The sequence below is a fragment of the Carassius gibelio genome, chromosome A5, assembly GCF_023724105.1.
Source record: "Carassius gibelio isolate Cgi1373 ecotype wild population from Czech Republic chromosome A5, carGib1.2-hapl.c, whole genome shotgun sequence".
NCBI lineage: Eukaryota > Metazoa > Chordata > Actinopteri > Cypriniformes > Cyprinidae > Carassius > Carassius gibelio.
In genome coordinates this window covers 20,723,636-20,744,481 of record NC_068375.1, presented here as the reverse complement: position 1 = coordinate 20,744,481, position 20,846 = coordinate 20,723,636, and the positions used below count along the sequence as shown (strand labels likewise).

General features: G+C 37.9%; 3 protein-coding genes across 3 annotated transcripts in view; 1 reads left to right on the top strand and 2 right to left on the bottom strand.

Annotated features, from left to right (window-relative positions):
* The window catches only part of LOC128001428 (nuclear receptor corepressor 1), a 106,249-nt gene extending 97,253 nt beyond the window's left edge, over positions 1-8,996 (bottom strand). The window contains exon 1 of the mRNA XM_052592361.1: positions 8,979-8,996. The gene's annotated coding sequence lies outside the window, so the exon portion shown is untranslated. The remainder of the gene's footprint in view (positions 1-8,978) is intronic.
* The window catches only part of pigl (phosphatidylinositol glycan anchor biosynthesis, class L), a 22,274-nt gene extending 3,775 nt beyond the window's left edge, over positions 1-18,499 (top strand). The window contains exons 3-7 of the mRNA XM_052592381.1: positions 10,097-10,187; positions 13,327-13,394; positions 15,624-15,655; positions 17,057-17,190; positions 17,798-18,499. Of these exons, the coding sequence (XP_052448341.1) occupies positions 10,097-10,187; positions 13,327-13,394; positions 15,624-15,655; positions 17,057-17,190; positions 17,798-17,926 (454 nt within the window). The 3' untranslated portion in view covers positions 17,927-18,499. The remainder of the gene's footprint in view (positions 1-10,096; positions 10,188-13,326; positions 13,395-15,623; positions 15,656-17,056; positions 17,191-17,797) is intronic.
* On the bottom strand, positions 18,496-20,605 carry cenpv (centromere protein V). Its single transcript, XM_052592382.1, has 5 exons — positions 20,439-20,605; positions 20,088-20,186; positions 19,559-19,628; positions 19,327-19,441; positions 18,496-19,134 (listed from the first exon to the last, which is right to left on the bottom strand). Exons 1-5 carry the CDS (start codon positions 20,462-20,464, stop codon positions 18,998-19,000), a joined length of 447 nt encoding a protein of 148 aa, XP_052448342.1. The 5' UTR covers positions 20,465-20,605; the 3' UTR covers positions 18,496-18,997.
* Between the last annotated feature and the right edge of the window lie 241 nt (positions 20,606-20,846).

Here is a 20,846-nt window from a genome sequence, read left to right as displayed (position 1 = left end):
AGAATGGAAAAACTAAAGCATAATGGACCGGCTAGCTGTCCCTTGAGTCTGTGTGTGACTGATTGTTTCAGAGATTATACTTTTACTTGGGCTGACATCTAAGCGTTCCCAAATTTAATGAGACAATATTTCCTGGTTTGTTGCATGATCGGACACTGAGATACACCCTTGTTTCGACTGCTTTGGGCATGACTGTCAAGTTTAGCTTTACGTACAAACCCTTTGTGTAAGTATGGGGACAATGACAAGTCGTCTTGTTTTAGACCACTCTAGGGGCGTTACGCAGAATCAGAGTGTGTTCTGAGAAGCCTGGGAGTGTTTGTGTGTGCTGACTAGGTCATAAGTATCATGTAAACTCAGACACCCACCATAATCAGCTAATGACCATAATGATGCCCGATGCGTCTATATCTCTCCCCCTCTATTGCTCACCCTAGCTTTACTTTTTAACATAATGTATACACTTTGATCCTTTCTGATCTTTTCCTTGCTCACCTTTCCCACCATATCTCAGTCTTTACCCAGGAGCTGACCCTCTAATCTTTATGATCCTTTCCCCTAGTTATTCACAAGCACGTACACAAACACACAAAGCTTTGATTTCACCTCACATTTGGCAAAAACCCAAATGACAATAAATGAGCTTTGGTACAGCATAGATCACTTTACTCTTAAATTACTCCATTCGAGGTCATCCTGATTAGTTTTTTCTATTTTATCTACAGCATGTTACAGAATTGGCTGGAGATTCAAACCAAAGCATAGTTAACTGACAACTGCAAGATGTTATCATGCAAAGATGAGCTTCTGGGTCTTGCGTTTGCATAGCATGACCTCAGCAGACTGTGGTAATCTCCAGCTTTCATGTGCACATTTAAGCTTTTGTGTGTGCGTGTGTGTCTGTGTGTTTGCGCGTCTGAGTCCAGGCCTGGGTCATCTGGGGCTGAGCTGGTTCAGGAAAGGTCGCTGTGGAGTGATCAGGATTGGTGTGCGTGCAGTGATCCAATTCAGTACCTAATGGCAGCACTGACCTGACAGTTCTGAACACACACATACTCAACTGAGTAGGCAAAGGTTACAAAAGTGCACATAGTTAGACTGACAAAGCCTTGTGGACTTTATTGTTAATCTCAGACAGCATGGCCACAGACTGCTCACTCGTAAATTGTATGCAGAACTGGAAAAAACTGGCTGAAGTGTGCAATTTATCAGTCCACCAGGAAACAAAGTTGTTTTACAAAGTGCTTAGTCTAGTCGCTGGATTTACAAAGTTTACAAAGAGCAATGTTGCTGAATGATTTATCTGGAACAAATGTTGCTTACTATATATATATATATATATATATATATATATATATATATATATATATATATATATATATATATATTGTGTGTGTATATCTTAGATGTGCACCGAGACTACATTTCTCATCTGATGCAGATTACAGCCGATTATTCAAAATGATATTTTTTGATACCGAAAGTTTGTTTACCTTAAGGCTGGTTCACACGGCAGGATAATTGGGCCGATTTTAGCCCCGATTCAGCCCTTCCGACAATCTTAGGATGCTCCGATTATCGTAAAATAATCTGATCAAATATTCCTGCCGTGTGTGGTGTGTTAAGACCACTCTCCTCTGCTCGGAAGAATGTCGGGACCGCTCCGATCTCAAATCGGGGATATCCAACATGTTGGATTTATTTTGCCCGATTTCTTCTCGTGTGTGGTGTCCCCCGAGGACAAACAATCATGCAGCCTGTGGACTGTGGCGTGTAGCCAATCAGAAAGCGAGGTGACGAGGCAGTGATAGTACCGGGAAACAAAATCAAAACAGCCGGCGTATATAATATAACAAATACAAATAAAGTCGATGGGCATAACTACATCCACAACTGCAGTCCACCAGAGTACATGGAAACTAATATATGAACGTTTATTTCAACGGTTATTAATCTGTGTAGTACGTAACAACATTTCTATGAGATAAAACAACAAATATCATGATGTAGCAAGTATAGTCCATGCTCGCGTTGTCTCCACCTCTTTGACCATCGCCTTTTCTTGTTTTTCTTATGTTTTTTTCCATTAAAAACAAAGCACAAACTATGGCCACTGCATCCTCTTCGTCCGCCATGATTGTTTACTCTGAAGTCACGTTTGATCTCGAGGGATTTTGCGAGATTTCCCGTCTGACCTGGGAATGCTCGGGAGTCAAATCGGTTCGTGTGTGATGTGTTGATATTGCCGTGTGGCTGCACACCACACACGGAGCGACCAAAACTGTTAGACCTGTGATTTTTTATCGCCGTGTGTGGGGTCTCTCAGGTTTGGAAAATCTGCCGACAATTTTAAAATCGTCCCGTGTGAACCAGGCCTTAATTGGATAATTCACCCAAAAATTCTAATTTTGTCATTAGTTACCCACTTTCATGTTATTCAAAATCCTAAAGACCATCGTTCATTTTTAGAACATAAAGAAAACAAAAATGACACCTTCATTCAACAGTTCTTCTCTTCAGTGTCAGTGTCAGCCGCCATTCACGAGAGTAACACAACGTATGTGTGTGGTGCTGTTGACATAGATCGTGCATGCGCTGTGCCTTGTTTACAAGCAGAGGAATGCACACGCCTGCATTATGGCACTCTTGTGAATAATGGCTGACACTGACACAGAAGAGAAGAATTTTTGAATGAAGTTGTTATTTTTGTTTTCTTTGCGCACAAAAATTATTCTCGTAGCTTTATATAATTAAGGTTGAACCATTGGTGTCACATGGACTATTTTAACAAAGCCCTTACTTCCTTTCTGGGCCTTGAACATTTCAGTTGTGTTGCTGTCTATGCAAGGTCATAAAGCTCTCAGATTTCATCAAAAATATCTTATTTTGTTTTCCGAAGATGAACTTAGGTCTTACAGGTTTGTAATGATATAAGGGTGAGTATACAGGGAACCCTTTCATTTGGTATTAGAGGTTAAAATGAACAACAACAAAGCTATTAAATACAATGCTATTTATTTTCAGATATAATTATCTCATTCAAATAAAAACATTTATATACTACACGATTGCACATATGGTCGTTTTAATAAAAACTTGGCAAATTTATACAAATTTATACATATACATATACATTTATAGCTCCCTATAGTATTTTTATAGCTACTTAATGAACTGGATAACTTTCCAGAGGTAAATGCAACGTTAAAGGGGTCATATGATGCTGCTAAAAATCACATTATTTTGTGTATTTGGTGTAATGAAATGTTTATGCGGTTTAAGGTTTAAAAAAACACTTTATTCTCCACATATTGTACATTATTGTTTCTTCTCTATGCCCCACCTTCTGAAATGCGTCAATTTTCACAAAGCTCATTTGTCTGAAAAGCAAGGTATGCTGTGATTGGCCAGCTATCCAGCGCATTGTGATTAACATATTCTGATGCCTTGCCCGCCCGGAGCGATGAGTCAAAAACATAAAACATATTATAAACATGATCTTTTGGAAGGCAAAAACAAAGTAGTTTCGTTTTCTCAATGGAACAATGGCACACACAGTCAGTTTTGAGCGAGATGCTAACAGTCTAATCAGATTCAATGATTTATGCTAAGCTAAGCTAAAAGTGTTACCGCCAGACCCAGAGATCGGCTGAATGAATTTGAAAATGGTAAAACTCAACTTTTTAATTCTAGGTGAGATGGAAAATGAGCCCTTTTTTCTTTTTTTTTTTTTTTTTTTTCTTTTTTTTAAGTGTTCCTTTAATGCCTTGTTAATCTTTTAATATGGACAGCACTAAATTTAACACAAGAAACATTTTCTTTATGCAAGAAGCTGTCTGTTTGATCAAAAGTGACACCAAACACTGTAATTGTTGCAAAAGAAAGACTTGTTGCAAAAGAATTGTTGCAAAAATAGTTATTTTGGACTTTCTATTCATCAAACATTTAAAAAAAAAATTTAAGCAGCACTTAATAATAATACATTTTATGAATTAGTTGTTTCTTGAGCACTTAATCAACATTAGATTTGTTTCAGAATGATCATGATTACCAAGATTGGAGTATAGCTGCTGAAAAATCAGCTTTGTAGTCACAAGAATAAAGTACAAACAAAACAGTAGGGTGTTTTTAAAGGGGTCATCTTTCCAACAAAAGTAATTCAGTAACAGGCAGAAATAAGCATAAACAAATAATTAATATTATAATAATATAAATGTTGATAAATACCTAATATTGACCAAAACTGTATTAAAGGGGTAATATGATGCGATTTCTATTTTTCCTTTTCTTTAGTGTGTTATGTAGCTATTTGTGCATGTATATGATCTGTAGAGTTACAAAGCTCAAAGTGTCCTACAATAGGATTTATTCTATCTAAAAGAGAAGGCAGATCCAGACCGGGCTCAAACGCCTCATTAAAACACGCCTCCACATGTCTACGTCACGATGTGGAAATATTTGTGTAATGCTGACCAAATGTTCACACAAAGAAAGAAGGCGTGGTTTCAGTAACCGCAGTAGTGTTGAGACGCTGTGTGTTTCTGTGCGAAAGCAAAAGCACTTTATTTGGTCTTCCCCAAAGTAGATGCAATGAGAAATCGTTGGTTAAGATTTATTTACAACAGAACACCACAACCCCGATGTTCGAATTTGTGCAATGTATTTTATAGATGATAGTTAAAAGCCTAACCTACGAGGCTGGCTGTGTAAAAGCTATTTAAAAAAAAAATTTAAATGGGTAATTTCCAACTTAGCTATGACAATCTGGCACTTATTCTGAATCAGCTACTGTTAAGTATGCTTTCTTAATAGTTAAAGTATCTGCTACTGACGGTTCAAATGCAGAGTTTTGAGCCATGTAGAGTATTGCATTGTGTTGTGTGTGCGTGAGAGAAGTGGAGTCAGCTTTCTTAATTGCGGCTTGTGTAACATTACTACAAATGCATACAAGCATCATCACTGTGTCTGTCACGCGACTCTGTTCCCCTTTCACACTTGATCTGATGGTTTAATAGCATTTCAGCCTTTAGACCATTTTTATGAAAAGAGATATATCAATTTAAAACTTATAAATATTATAGTCTTAATTGTTTCCATTTTTAGAAAAGGCACATTAACTTCTTTCTCATTTACAACTCTATGTGTTTGTTGCGTAAAAACCTGAGTTGATATTTGCATTGATCTGACCATTACCGGCAGAAAGGCTTGTTGGAAATGCAAATTCATTCTCTTCCACGAGGTGGCGCTTTAGGAGCGCTGAAATATTGTGGTTTCCCTGGTAACGGCTGTACACAAAAAAGTCTCTTCAGACTGTCAGCCCAAATCCGATTTAGTGCAAATCCGGATGGAATCTGATTTGAATAACTGACTGTCCACACAGTTTATCGCAATACTAGCAGTATATTGTCTTATTCCACTTGACTTACAGCTTGCAACAACACAAGCTTGTTTCTGCAAAGACATTTATTACGTATACAGAAGCATCTGACGTGTGTACGGTTTATGTGGCGTGAGAACGTGAAAAAGCTCATGAACTTGTGGTTATCATCTCTTATTAAATTATCTGCATAGACTTGTTTGCTGGCAATTTGAAGTTTTGTTTTTGATTCATTGAATTATGACATGCATTGCACAGCATATGTGAGTGTGTGTGATATCCATTTCATTTTACACTTATTGTAAAGTTATTTAAATTTACTTTAAGTATTTTAACTTGTGCCATCTCAGAGTGTGTTCTTGTGGGCTCTGAATGGGTCATGTGACCCTCTTCTCAGAGCTGATTCGCTCCCTTCAGCACACAGCTGCACTGACCGTCAATACTCTGAACAAGGCAAAGCATCATGGGAGTGTTTTTGTAACGAGCACATCTGAACACACTTCACTGAACTTACTTACTTCTCTCTCTTTTTCTGTATTTTTCAATGAGGCAGACAGATGTACTATCTCTGTTTGTCTGAGCACAGACCACACAGTCCTCCTGCCCGGCACTGCGACATCAGGTTGAGTGCCTGTCCTCCTTTTTACTTCCTCTGACAGTTCTCTATCATCTGTTGAGAGTTTTACATGGGTGTTATAGGTTCGTTTTTGTAAGGTTATCCTTCATGTTTTCCTTGAACTGGGCAAATATAATTACCGTTTCTCAAGAAAGAGTTCTTGGATTTCCACAGAGGCTCAGGCTGTCTGAAGGTTGAACTGTTTTCAACAGCAAATATTTGTTCTCATTTTATTTCAAATTAAAATTTAATAATTCAATAATTAAATGTGAATTTAAAGAAAATTACTACTACTAATTTAATATAGTACAGATAAATATAAGAAATAAATCATGCTAATGGTAATAAAGTATTCATAATTTTGAAAAAAGTTGAATTATATGATAAAACATATTAAATCAATATATACTAAGTCATAATTATTTAGTAAATAGTAAAGAAAATTAAAAACAGATATAAAAGTGGAAATTACATATGTAAAAATTGTTAACATCCCATTTAATTATTACATTTTATGACTTAATGCACACAGGGTTTTAATGCAGCCAAGCAGTCTCTCAACAGTGTCAAAAAAAAGTGACGTTACCACCACCTTACTACTGAGAAATGTCTTGTGGCTTTTCAGTCACAAACTATGTTATTAAAAAAGTTGACGCTGGGGAAGCGCTGACAAGAAGTTTCTGTGTCTTGTGTTCTTTATGAAATTATGACTTTTTCACTCATAAATTTGATTATTTATCTCATATGGAATGGTTGTTGGTGCCAGATAGACTGGTCTGAGTATTTCAAAAACTGCTGATCTGCTGGGATTTACATGCACGACCATCTCTAGGGTTTACAGAGAATGGTCCAAAAAAAAGAGAAAATATCCAGTGAGCAGCAGGATGAAAATGCCTTGTTGATGTCCGAGGTCAGAGGAGAATGGGCAGACTGGTTAGAGATGACAACAGTAACTCAAATAACCACTCGTTACAACCAAGGTATGCAGAAGAGCATCTCTGAACGCACAACACGTCGAAGCCTGAAGCAGAAGAGCACACGGGGTGCTGCTCCTGTCAGCTAAGAACAGGAAACAGAGCCTACAATTTACACAGGCTCACCAAAATTGGACAAAAGATGATGAAAAACATTGCCTGGTCTGAAGAGTCTCGATTTCTGCTGCATTCAGATGGTAGGGTCAGAATTTGAAGAACATGAAAGCATGGAGCCATCCTGCCATGTCTCAGCGGTTCAGGCTGTAATGGTGGTGTAATAGTGTGGGAGATATTTTCTTGGCACACTTTGGGCCCCTTAGTACCAATTGAGCATTGTAAATAAAGTGGCCAGTGAGTGTACTCCATATAATCCTTGCAAATACTACTGTGAACCTGTGTTCATTTCAGTCAGAACTTATTTGTGCCAGAAGGGTTAACTTTTGTTCACCAGTCAGCTTTTCCCAGTATGCACCGGGCCTTGTAACGGAAAGGCAGCCGGGGCCCCACATGACCAGTCAAAACAAAACACACGCACACACACACCGCCTCCTCAGTAGGCTAAAGTTCATCTGCTGCATTCAGATGCCTGCAAGCAATTACACATTCACATGCGGCAAGCGAGCAAAAGAAAGAGAGGAGGGAGGGAGGGAAAGAAGAGGTTACTATGGGGCATTTGACACTGTTGCTATAGTGAGGCCAACATTCTGTCTTGATCCATCCTCAAAAAAGGTCAGATTGATCATGTGTCTTTTTTCTTTATTTATTGATTTTAATATTATTTTCTCTTTCTATTTTCTCTCTCTACAAGTCTGTCACATTTACTAGTCCTCTTGTCGTATCAAAGCTGTATGGACTAGTCTTTTTTCCTTTAAAAATAGAATGTGAAGTTTTGAAAAGTATCTTGGATAAATACGTTTTAAATAAAATAGAAGCCAGAATTAAAGCTGAGTGTGTCCGCAAAACAAAAAATGGAATGTCTGTACATTTGTGAGGTTTAGGGTGAATGCATTGCCAGAAATTAATGCTAAAAGGTTTAAGACTATAAGAACAAACTCTAATGTTTGAGCAATATAAAAACTATGCTGACCTACAAGCTAATAATTATACTTTTTATACTGTTTTAATTATGCTTCGGCTGTGCTGCAGAATACATCATAAGACATGAATTCATGACAGTGTATGGAGAAACTCAACGTTTTCTATAAATTGTGTAAGATAAGCACATAGAAAGACATCTTTGCATTAATATCTTTTTCATAGAATCATCTCAGTCTCTTTGCACAGCAGATCTGTCCATAGTCTCGTCTGTCATATCCTAACTGCTACTACACCCGTAATTGCCTAGTCACCCCCTTTCAATAGCCAGCATATCACCTCATACCCACCCCGCTTCTGATAGTGTTGACCCCATGACCCTGTCCAGCATTTAATTTGTGTGGAGATCCATCACAAAGGAACAGAAACAACTGTCAAGCCCCATTGTGAGGAGAGGAGAGGAGAAGAGAGGAGAGGAGAGGAGAGGAGAGGAGAGTAGTGGAGAGGAGAGGAGAAGAGAGGAGAGGAGAGTAGAGTAGAGTAGAGTAGAGTAGAGTAGAGTAGAGTAGAGGAGAGGAGAGGAGAGTAGAGTAGAGTAGAGTAGAGTAGAGTAGAGTAGAGTAGAGTAGAGTAGAGTAGAGTAGAGTAGAGTAGAGTAGAGTAGAGTAGAGTAGAGTAGAGGAGAGGAGAGGAGAGGAGAGGAGAGGAGAGGAGAGGAGAGGAGAGGAGAGTAGAGTAGAGTAGAGTAGAGTAGAGGAGAGGAGAGGAGAGGAGAGGAGAGGAGAGGAGAGTAGAGGAGAGGAGAGGAGAGGAGAGGAGAGGAGAGTAGTGGAGAGGAGAGGAGAGGAGAGGAGAGGAGAGGAGAGGAGAGGAGAGGAGAGAGCAAGGTGGCCTCAATTCAACTCACTCTGTTTCTCTCTGTCTTTTTATCTGTCTCTGCCTCAGTCTGACATTCACTCCCCCCTTCTCATCTTACCTCGTGACCTTGAGCTGGGGTTTTGCTGACGGCTGTCTTTAACACATTCAGTGCCAAATGGTATGCGATGCCAGCCAAAAAATTTCAGCCAATCACAGCCCTCTGTGTCCTGCCATATCCAATATCTGACCACTGAATCAGTGTAGATACAGAGTCCTCCAGCAGTTTTGTTTGCCCTCCTGCCAGTCAGAATCCATTACACAGCAACTATGTGTGGTGTTCTAGTGAAAGTTGTGTGTGTGTGAAAGAGAATGAGAGAGAGAGAGACTAATGCATGGCCCTTGTTTTCCCTGAGCTGTAGTTACAGATGAATGAGAGGGAAAAGCCCGGGTGACCTTTGATCCCAGACTTCAGAGAGGACTGTGGGATGCATTCCAGCTGAGCGGTAGTGAGACTGTGCCAGTAAATCAGACAGAGAGGCTCTCGCTCACCGCTGTAGCCCTCAGGCCAAAACCTGCCCTTCCAGGACCTCGCTGTTTTGTGGCAAATGTGTGTGTGTTGGCACATAAATGCTTTTTGCCCAGTCCAGAACAAAATTACACATATAACATGGACAGTGCAGTGAATATACAAACCTCTTCCATTATTTGTCTTTAGTATTTTATATAATGCTACTCATTAGTTGTATTGTCAGAAGTCACTATTACCATTGCTCATACTAATGGTGGGGAATTATAGTGAACTTATGGTAAGCACACCTGTAACCCTTAGGATTAAACTTTGGTGAGTAATTTGGCCGGCACCATTTGTGCCAAAGACATGGATGATACTTCAAATGATGTGGCGTTTTCTAAGCATTCTGACATACAGTTTCCACCCAGATAACAAAATTTATGGGCGTTGATAGAGAGAGCCTGTTTTTCACTAGAAATTTTTGTAATTATGACTTTATCTTTATTTTATTTAGCAGTCACTTTATATCTCACAAGTTCAGCTTTCAATTTGCAAGTGTACATTTATTCTTCACGTCACAGCACAATAACTTTTTTGTTTTTTACTTAACAGAAGAAACAGAAACGATGGCCATATATGCGCACAAAATTGTACAAATCTAGTTCCTTACATGACAAAATTGTGTGAAATCTCCATATAATGTTTTTCTCCTTTTATTCATGCAGAGAGCTTCCAGATGACCCAGCGGTCCAGTGGAGCACTGCACTGATCTCCTCTCTTATCCTCAAACACATCCGAAACTACAGCATAAGTGTGGTAGGAAACTTCTAGAGTCTTATCCGCTCAAGACCACCTTATCCAAAAGACTATATATATGTGTATGATTTAAACCTCCTGAAATCCCCCTAGAACACGTCAGAGCAGTTTGACATGTTGTGAAGATGTACACTAAACATTCTAAAGAAACTGGAAACAAGTCTATGCTTTCTCGTAGAATGTTCCCAGATGATATCTAAAATATTTTGTTTGGTTATTATTAATAGTGTATTGAGAATGAATCTGCACTTAGACAAAAAAAGAGACCAATAAGGGAACACAAGGTTGCTGATGAACTTTAGCACACACCAAAAGATAAATAAACATACAATAATCTGTCTAATTTTTAGACTTCTCCAAATAATAGTGTTAAAATAAGGTTTTTACTTCAGCATTAAAAGCTGCCCCTGGATCAGATGGAGGTTTAGTCAGATCTCAATGAAAGGCCATTTAAGCCAGTGGTTCTCAACTTGTTTAGTAGTTCTCAAAGTATTTTTTTTAATACAAATATATTTAATTATATTATAGGTAAATATATATTATAGATAAAATAATCGAACTTGCTTAAAATGTTAAGAAACTTATATATTTTATTTTTTCTTACCACTAAATAACTATTGTTTCTGTTTGTTTCCCAGTTTCTGTTTATAAAAACTATTAAAACAAGCGGCCTTGTCATAATTATAGCAGAAATATCTTTATATTAATACATTTGTTGTAGGGGTGTGACAAGACACTTATCCTCACACTCCACTGACACTCGCGATGTGAAACAGTTGTAATAGACATAGCCGATTCGTTGTCTTTCAGGAATAAGATTGCGTGTGTGTTTGAATAGAGATAGCGATCTTTAAACGATTAATTGTGCAGCTCTAATGTAAACAGCAAATTGTTTTGCGAGGATATCGTTACATTCTCGCGAGACATTCTCGTACCACGAGATCTAGTCACATCCTTACTTTATTGTGGTGGGCTTAGAAAAATGTGTTGGACAATGAGTCAAAGAGGTTGAAACCACTGGTCTGAGTATTTTCTCCAGCTTTTCACTGTGCTAACTTTCCTATCTGATTGCTTGAGTTTTTCTCTTGAGGTTGCTTATAAATAAGCTTTTCATTGGCCCCCTGTATTTAGCCCTAATTACACATGCTGTAATATCCCATAATACCGCTGCACTCGGCTGAAGCAGACACATAAAGTTCCCCAGGGTCACTGCTGGCCAGCCAATGCAGAGATATCTATCAGCTAACACTAAAGACTTCCAGAAAAGAAAATACAAATCAAGATTTGAACAAATATGCACCTCCCCTCTCTTTCTCACGTGTACTGTTGAATGTTTTCTTTCTCAGCCCGCATGCCATGAAATTCCCAAAGAACTCCAAGCACAGAGGACTAGCATAAACAAGCCAGAAAACAAAACAACGTTCTTGCGACATGTCTTGGTTTACCTCCATTGTCTATCATAAGTGTACATGCAAGCATCAGCTGAAATCTTTTCTGCCAGCCTCCCAGCTACGCCAACACACCAGTCTGACTTTAGACCGCACACTCACTAATACCGGCTGAATCCAGCGGATCTGCATACGGTTCCTTAATTTCATGTTTGATTTAAGCCGAAGTGGCTGTGGGGATGGAAATACTGACGTTGAGCTATAGCATTACACTCCAATTTGACTTGTGGGAAAAGAGTGGTGGCCATCTTGCCCTCTTTCCCTCTCTCACAAAGAGCAGAGGATTGTGGGTAGGGCACTATTACACAAATAGCCTTGTCTGGTTTAAACAGATGTGCATTACTGCTGTTTGTACCAGATTTTGATCCGGACTCAATACGTCTTTGACTCCTTATGCTTTACATAAATGTAAATGTGTGTGCAGACTCGTTAATCTTGTGTTCTTCTCACAGGCAAATGTCAGTAAGTATGTTTGCATGCACTTTAAAGTTAGATTTCAGTCGGACTGAAGCAATGATTTATCATTTTAAAAGGTAATGTAAACGCTGTCATGCACTCCGGTTTGAATTTTGTTTATGTGAAGTGAAACTAACAGACTTAGATGTAAAACTACAACTGGCCTTGATGTTGTATGCATACTCTGAAAGATTTTATCCTTTAAATCTTAAATTTCACACTGTGTCTTGTCTAATTTGGACAGACTGACACTTTGTAAAATTTAGCTGTAGCTCGATTATAACCATGCATGTAAACATATTTATACTCTCTCTCTCTGAGGTTCACAGTATTTGGATTCCTCCTCCCTCTCGCTCATGCCAGTAGTCTTTTTTGAAAGCTGACTCACCCGTCTCGTGTTTGGCAACAATCTACATCCCTGCCACAATCTATTATTTTGTCAACCATATTTTCCTCCACCCTTGGCACTCTCAAGCTATGTGCAGCAGCCGTTCCCAAAGACCTCGTCTGGTGACACAGCAGATGATACACAGATAGAAATGTTTCCTCACAGCTCTGGCAACAACTCCCACCAAGTCCACTGCTGAGTCTTCAAATTACTGCTTTTCTTTGGCTTTCCTTTTTCATCTTATTTTCAAGTTTCTTTTCTTTTTCTTGTTTTTTTTTCATCTTGCCTTTACCCTTTCACCCCTGTTCTTCAGTATGAGGAAAGAATGCAAGTTTGAGTTCTTGCATACTAGAATCTGTTCTGTGGGATGCGACAGAATAGTTCCACCTGATCTTTCCACTTTATTGCAGAACTAGCATAGCACTTGGGAGAACATTGTCACTGACCTTGAAATATTACAATTTAGTAATATATACTACCGTTATATACACCAAGGCTGCAGTTATTTGATAAAAAATGCAATTAAAGCAACATTTTTCTATTTTAATATATTTAAAAGGCAACTTATTCTATATTCTAATTATTATCAGTGTTAAAAACAGTGCTACTTAATATTTTTGTTGAAAACATGTTTAATCAAAAGTTCAACAGAGCAACATTATTTTAAATATAAATTTATTTACAGTCACCCTTGAACTTTAATGCATCCTTGCTGAACAAAAGTATTAATTTCTTTCAAAAAAGCTTATTCACCCCAAGCTAGTAGCGAGGTTAAAGTATTGTGCATTAACAAATGTAAACTAACTGTTGCATTTATCATTCTCTGTTTTATGCTGTGTTTCCGTAGGTACTGACATTTGATGGCAGAGGTGTGAGTGGACATGCCAATCATATTGCCATTTACAAGACCCTCAGGTAACCTTGTGCTGATGCCATAATGCAAGAATGAACTCCACAACAACAACAGGATGTTAGCAATTAATCAAAGTAGAATTGCAAAGTAAAACAATTAGTCACTAAATTCTAAAAATTCCCCTACATAAAGCAACAGTTACATTAGCTTCAGCAAGAACAGAGACTGACATTGGGCCAGCAGTTTGATGCGTCTTGTTTCAGTTTCAAACAGGAAACAGCCTAATATTGTTATTTCTATAAGAGTGGGTCCAGATGAAATGGGTAATACTTCTTTCAAAAAAACATGAAGAAGTAATTGATCCCAAACTTTTGAACAGTAGTGTATGATCCACAAATTGTTGTTATTTTGTCTTCTTGGAAAGGTCTGGCTTCTAAAGCGCAGTATTCATTGTAAAAAAAAAAAAAAAAAAACATTTATATCTCTTATCTATGTATAAATTGTGAGGGGTTTATGGATTATAGACTACAAAAGGGGTATGCAAACATATGCACTTACACACTACACATTCCAGCAGAGCAGCAAAACACTGAAGCAGTTCAGAAGAAGAGGAAAACCAGATCACCGGTCTTGGATCAGACAGCTTGTTGTAAAAAATCAGCATGAAGCAGGACTTTGCCTGATACCTTCACACTGTATGAACCCTAATCCTTTCTTCTGCACTAGGGTATCAAAGTTTAAATCATGAATACGGGTGATGGAGGCATCCAGACGACAGGAGATAAAGCTGTCTGCTGGTGTGAGGCAATGACTTGCATGAAGGCTCGCACTAAAACAGTCGGAACAAACAGCGTTTAGGTGTTGAGCAATGTTTGGTTATAAGAAACAGAGCCAATCTTTTCAGACGTCTGTCTCTTCTGTGCTGTTGTAGATGAATTTATTTGTCTGTGTGAGAACGAGAGAGAGAGGAAGCAGTAGTGAAGTTGGCGCTGGGACTGGCTCGTCTCAGGCTGAGCTCTGGGCCAACACAGGTGGTGTGATTGAGAGAGCCAGGCCATGACAGACCGTTCCAGGAACTGTATATGGATTTAGAGCTCACTCTAATCGGAGAAAAACCCAGACCTCAGGAAGTGTGTGTGTCCTTAAGACAAAGACACAGAATAATGGGAGAGAGAGAGAGAGAGAGAGAGAGAGATGCTTCAGAAGACTGAAGAAAAATCATTTTCAGTATTCAGAAATGTTAATGCTTCAGCATACCAAGACATTCTGGACAATGCTGTACTTCCAACTTTGTGGTAAGGCTTATTTTCTGTTCCACCATAACTGTGACCAAGTGCATAGAGCGAGGTCCAGGGTTGGATGAGTTTTGTGTGGAAGAACTTGACTGGCCCGGACAGAGCCCTGACTTCAACCTATCAAACACCTTTGGAATGAACTGAAACAGAGATCGCAAGCCAGGCCTTCTTGTACAGCATCTGTGTCTGACCTCACAAATGCTCTGCTGGATTAATAGGCAAAAATTCACACAGAAAACTTTCCCAGAAGAGGAAAAGCTGTTGTAACCGTAAAGTAGTATAGAACTGTCCATGTTAAGGTCTAGGTATTAATTAAATCATGTCTATGAATACATTGTAATTAAAGTGCCTGTTAGTGTAAAGGTCAGGTGTGCCAATACTTTAGGTATGCTGAGTGAACAGTGTATTTGTAATGGAAGAACAAAGGCTGAAAATAAATGTATCTTGGTTAAGTCAGTTATCATGTGCATAATACAATTTACCAAGGGTTTTCAGTCTGAGGTGTGGGGACCCCCGGGGGGTTGCTATGGATTCCACAGCAATTTTGAGAGTTAAATGTCAAATTTACCTAACCTAATATTTAATAATTTGAACATTTTGTTTTAACATCTTTGTTGCGAGAAACATTTCACAAGTTAATCTTTGGTTCTAAATTTTGTTATCATCTCTTAAAAATATATATTTAAAAATGTATTATTAACTGGATACACCACAAAAAAATGTAAAGAAATGAATTTGCAAATGCTAGAGAACAAAACAACAACAACAACAAAAACTATTAAAATTCTGGTAGTACCACAAGTCAAAATACACATTTTTTCAAGATGCATTATCTGAAGAAGTATTGATATTTCACATTTTTTGCTTATCAGGTTCATGTATTTTGTTTTAAGGAAACACAAAATTCTCATTAAGATAATGTTTTTAGAGCATATGTGCTTATGACTTTGGTATGCTACATGAATCATATTTGTCTTTTTCTCCTTCTGACAACAGGCATCTAGCTTCTGCTGGTAGACTACCTCAAGGTGAGTCTATTTAGATTATGTTACCTATTATCTTAATTATTAATCATCAGTAGTGTAAGACCAGACAGTTTCTCTCATTGGAGACTGCTAATATGTTTTCTAGGCAAAGTCCTCCACCCACTGGTACACTTTATTAAGTGCACTCTGGAAAACACTTCCAGTATACTTCCAGTTTCTCAGGATCGACCCCTGAGCTAGACCTATCCTCTCTTATCCCCAGGGAAGCAGGGAAACGTCTGGGACTGGGATCACAGTTCTGCTGTGTCTCCATTGAGTCTGATAGATTAGAGACTATCAGAACTGATGCAAATGAAATGGTCAGTTCAGGACTCTGACTGCTAGGGGTCGATATGCTTTCACATGAAGAAGTGTTCTGCTCAGTGGGCTAATGATTCAAACGTTTTCAAAGGGGGATTCAGTGGGCAGTGTCCTTTTCTTTTCCTTTTTTCTTAAGTGGGCAGTGTTCTTTCTGACTACTAACTAATTTCCAGCTGAATTTCTCTCTCAGAATCAGTCCACTCGTACTGAGGACATGGTTAGTCCTGTTAATCCAGTGATTTCCACCTGCTGCTGGATAGATCTTATTTTACATAACAGATACTCGCTCAGCCTCTAGACCCTAGTGTTTCTTTAATCAGCCGGATCTCCTTTCTGATGACTCTGTCATTAACTCTCAGCATTAGGAGATTTCCCTGATTTACCTAGAAGTAGATTGTTAATGCCCTTTATACACTACCATTTAAAAGTTGAGGCCTGTGTGATTTTTTATGTTTTTGAAAGAAATCTCTTACACTCCCTGAGCCTGCATTATGTGAAACTATAATACTGTGATATATTAATAAAATTAAAAATAACTTTATTTAAACATAGTCATCACGAGATCCTTCAGAAATCATTATAAATATGCTTATCTGGTTCTCAAGAAACATTATCATTGTTGAAAACAGTTAATATAATAAAACCGTGTTTTCAATATGCTTTGATGAATAGAAAGTTTGAAATAGGAATCTTTTGTAACATTCTAAATGTCTTTACTGTCACTTTTGATCAATTTAATGCATCCTTACAGAATTCATTACAGTACTGTAGATTTTGTTAAAACAGTAATTTAAAAAAGAGGAAACAAATGGGTGGAAGTCAACCTATTTGTATTTTTCCTAATCATTATATTACAGAATATTTTTTTCAAATTTATTTGGTAAAAACCCATTGTAGTATGTAGCAAGAAAAAATTTGAAACTGCTTATTGTGAATACAATTTCTGTAAAATAATTAATCTATTTAATTATAATAATAAGATAAGGCAGTAGAAGCCTTACAAAAGTCCAACAATTCATTGATGAAAGACATGGAAAACCTGCATTAACCTTAAACTTTTTCTCCATGTGTCTGTCCCCACAGGCTGTCAGATCTTCTCTCTTCACTCCATCAGCTTGCTTAGAAAGTACTTGTCAGTCCTGGAGCTGCCGGTCAGCTGGCTCCTCCCCTCTGATTTCTGCTGCCTTATTGGACGCGAGGAGTATAAACGTGCCAAGGTGTGTCATCAGTTGTGTTTAAACAAAGAGCTTAAGCTCTGATTACACTTAATGTTCATTTATGATTTCCAAACATTACAATTGTCTCAGTTTTTACAGTCCAGCTGTTTTCAGATGTGTTCCCAGGCCGGACACTGAATGGCAGAATATGAATACAGAACAACGATAACTTAAATGCATAACTGAAAAGCTCCTTGACAAAAACAAAGGCTATATTGCTGACTAACACATTAGTACTTTGAACATTTACTGTGTGCACTAACTAATCCTGCTGAGAGGTCTCTGAATGATGCAGTTCCCCTGTCTGACCTACTGAAGCCTAAACTGGCACTATCAGTCTGGCTCCTTACAGTAGCGTGCAGATGAGAGCATGTTCAGCCCTCTTGTGTGTTCGTTTGTCATCTTTGGTCAGGTCATCTACCAAATGTCATAAGTCAAATATTCAAATAAGTCATGTAAAAGTCATATATATGTATATATATATATATGTGTGTGTGTGTGTGTGTGTGTGTGTGTGTGTGTGTGTGTGTGTGTGATAGATAGATAGATCAGCTGACAGTAATCGCTCCATGTCATTGCTGATGTCTCTCTGCTCTTCCTTCCTCAGAGAGCCATGCTCTGTCATCGTTCTCAGCTGCTGTGGTTCCGCCGGCTCTACATACTTTTCTCACGCTACATGTTTGTAAACACATTCCAAGCCATCACCGTGGAAACAAAGAATGTGAAGATTTATTAGATTAGTCTTGGGCACTGTTCCTGTCCATGTAGGCCCAAATTATGCACTGAAGTTTTTAAGTAAAGGTTTACTTCATGTTTCTCATTTCCTAATGTAAGTTATTTCCAAATATGCTGTCATTAAAGTACTGTAAGCTATATCAATACGTTTTAGCCAACATATCCAACCTGCAGACACTAATGGAGAGCTGCTAGCATAATGAACCTTGCAGACTTTATCCCAAACATTTCAATATTCTGAAATAGGTTTTAGGTTTAAGGGAGGTGAGCGCTTTAGAAAAGTAGCTGAATCCAAAACACAGATTGTGCCTTTGAGTATGCAGGGGATGGAGGACAAAATAAGATTCTGTATATTGTCTACATTTGTTGTTACTGTTGTTATTTGGACTTAAAGTAGAGTTGACACACTGTTCCAGATGGATCCATAAGTACTGTACCAAATCTTATGATTCAATATGGTTTCAAAACTGACATGTATTTCTGACTTCTTTGAGCAAAACTGTAACTCTTGTAATTCTGATTACTATAAATATATGCCAGTGTAGAAGAATGCAATAAATATTTTGGAAATTAATTTAATAAAGAGAAAGAAACATTTCTTTCATTCTTTTTATTTTTTCTCTTGATATTTTAATTTTTATTAGTTTTCCTTATACCTGACATCCTCAATACAAACAGACATTAACACAATTCAAACATGGGTATTATATCGATCAACAACATACTTTCAAACGTCTGTTCAATTTTCAATTAAATTTTGCTTACATTTCTTCAGATGATATGCTTGGTTGATACATTAGGTAGTCGAGGTAGTACATACCAAAGATATCATCCCTTCTTCATCTTAAAATCCCTACAGTTTTATTATAAATGTATATATCCACAAAAGTGAATTTTGTTAACAATTAGGAGTACACTAGCATATACAGTAGGAGGCCTCAAAGGTAATAAACAAAAGCTACAAAACCTCAAGGTCTATTCATGTTGTCACTAATATATTGGTAAAAATGCCTTCAGAAGCAGAAGAGTACAATTTAATCTTAGAGCTTCATTGGCCAATGGAAAAAGTGAGTTATGTGTCAGTTGTTGGTTTTGACATACTTCTTATAGTTTGATGCTTCTGCATACTTTCTTCCCAGTTCTGCCCACAGAAATCTTCCACAGTGACACTGCTCACTGTTCCAGGGTCCAAACAATGAGGTGCCACACCTGTAAACACGTGGCAGATTTGTAACTTGTAAAAAGACACACAAATAACAAATAACTCTTTCACAGAAATATCCTATAATTTAAAATAAAGCAAGGTACTGTGTCTATAAACTATTTCAGTCAGTAAGTAAAAAATGGCTGTAAGAATAAAATGAAACATCCCAAAGGTGGTCCACTTTCTGTTTAACTCACCAAACCCATCAGGGTTGGAACGTGGAGTGTAGAAACTCTGGACGCCACACGTTTTGCAGAATGTGTGCTTGGCCAGGTGTGTGTTAAATGTGTATGTGGTTATGTTGTCTGAGCCCTATAAAAAATGATGATCGTATGATTTAGGATTATCTGCATTCTGAACAAATGTATTTTACAGTCATCTACACCAAACATCCAGCCTCCAATACATGCTTTGAAAAAAATCACATACCTGCAGCAAGGTGAACTGGGATTTTGGCACAATGAAGTGGCGATTTTGTTTCTTTGTACAAATACTGCAACTGAGACACACAACAGAAAGCGAAATAATCAGAAGGGTGGGTTACATTGTGAAAACTGAAAACAATGACTTTAACATTGAAAAACTGATACAAACTTGTGCTGTTTTATCACAAAGGCATTTTTCTCAAGCTTGCTAATAGCTCTGATGCCCAATTTCACAAATAAACCTGACAATCATGATAATCGTGACATCATCATTCATTTTTTATCACTTTATTTTTTGTTCTTGTGCTACATCTGTCCTTGAGGAACTATTTTAAATAGATGATTTTGTAAACTACTCATTATTTTATATAAATTAATATTTGTAGAAATATCAGTAGTTTTACTATAGTGCCGTGCGGCAACAATTGGAGTAAGTAACATTTAAAGAAGTTCTTTGCCTAATAGAATGATTTAAGGCTTTTCATCATGAAATTACACCCATTTCGTCGAATGACCCAGATGATAGCTCTTACTTGCAGTTGAACACGTGTAAATGCGGAGAGCTCCACACCTCAAACCGCACCGCGCCACAGTGGCATCCTCCGGTGTGTTTCACGAGACCATCACGCTCCCTGGAAAGAACTGTTTACATGAGGAGACGACCTCTAACTCTTTGGCTAGTGTAATTACCAGTGTATGCAATCAATATTGTAATATAAGTGGTAAATATAATTACATAAGTGACTGTGGGGTTTTTTTTTTGGGCAGAAAGATAAACGCCCGTGTAGGATACTTTTTGTTTAATGTCCAATTTTTTTTCGATCACTCTTTTGGTCCGCAACAATGTGCACGACACAGTGAAAAGAAGGTTACATATAGCCTACCTTTCGTCTTTAGTTATGTACGCCATTCGTTTAGCACATCTAACTTTGTATGAGGTAAACCAGTTGTTTGTCGTCTTCGACCTAACTGGATTAAACTGCTTAGCAATGCTCTCCTGTAGAACATCACATACTTTTGCTTGCAAAACAGAACAAGCTCTGTTGACTGGCTGGGTCACGTGCTTCAGCACAGCAGCGTCATCTTGAGCCACCCGATCAGCTGTTGCAACACAAGCCTAGACAAAGTCCAGGAAAATATCAGAGAAGAAAACAGGCTAAACTGTATTGGATAAATATAAATATGTATACATTATACAGATAGCCTGAACATAAGTCACATTACTTTAATGGGGGCCAGTGTGTTGTTATAGTAATGATAATAATAAGCATGGGTTCTTACTGAATTCCAAT

Excerpts from the sequence above, each read along its gene's own strand:
- cenpv (XM_052592382.1), bottom strand. The coding sequence starts at position 20,464 with ATGGCGTACATAACTAAAGACGAAAG. Across the intron at positions 19,442-19,558 it reads CCCAGTTCACCTTGCTGCAG|GGCTCAGACAACATAACCAC; the intron begins GTATGTGATTTT and ends CATTTTTTATAG. Across the intron at positions 19,135-19,326 it reads TTCCAACCCTGATGGGTTTG|GTGTGGCACCTCATTGTTTG; the intron begins GTGAGTTAAACA and ends ACGTGTTTACAG.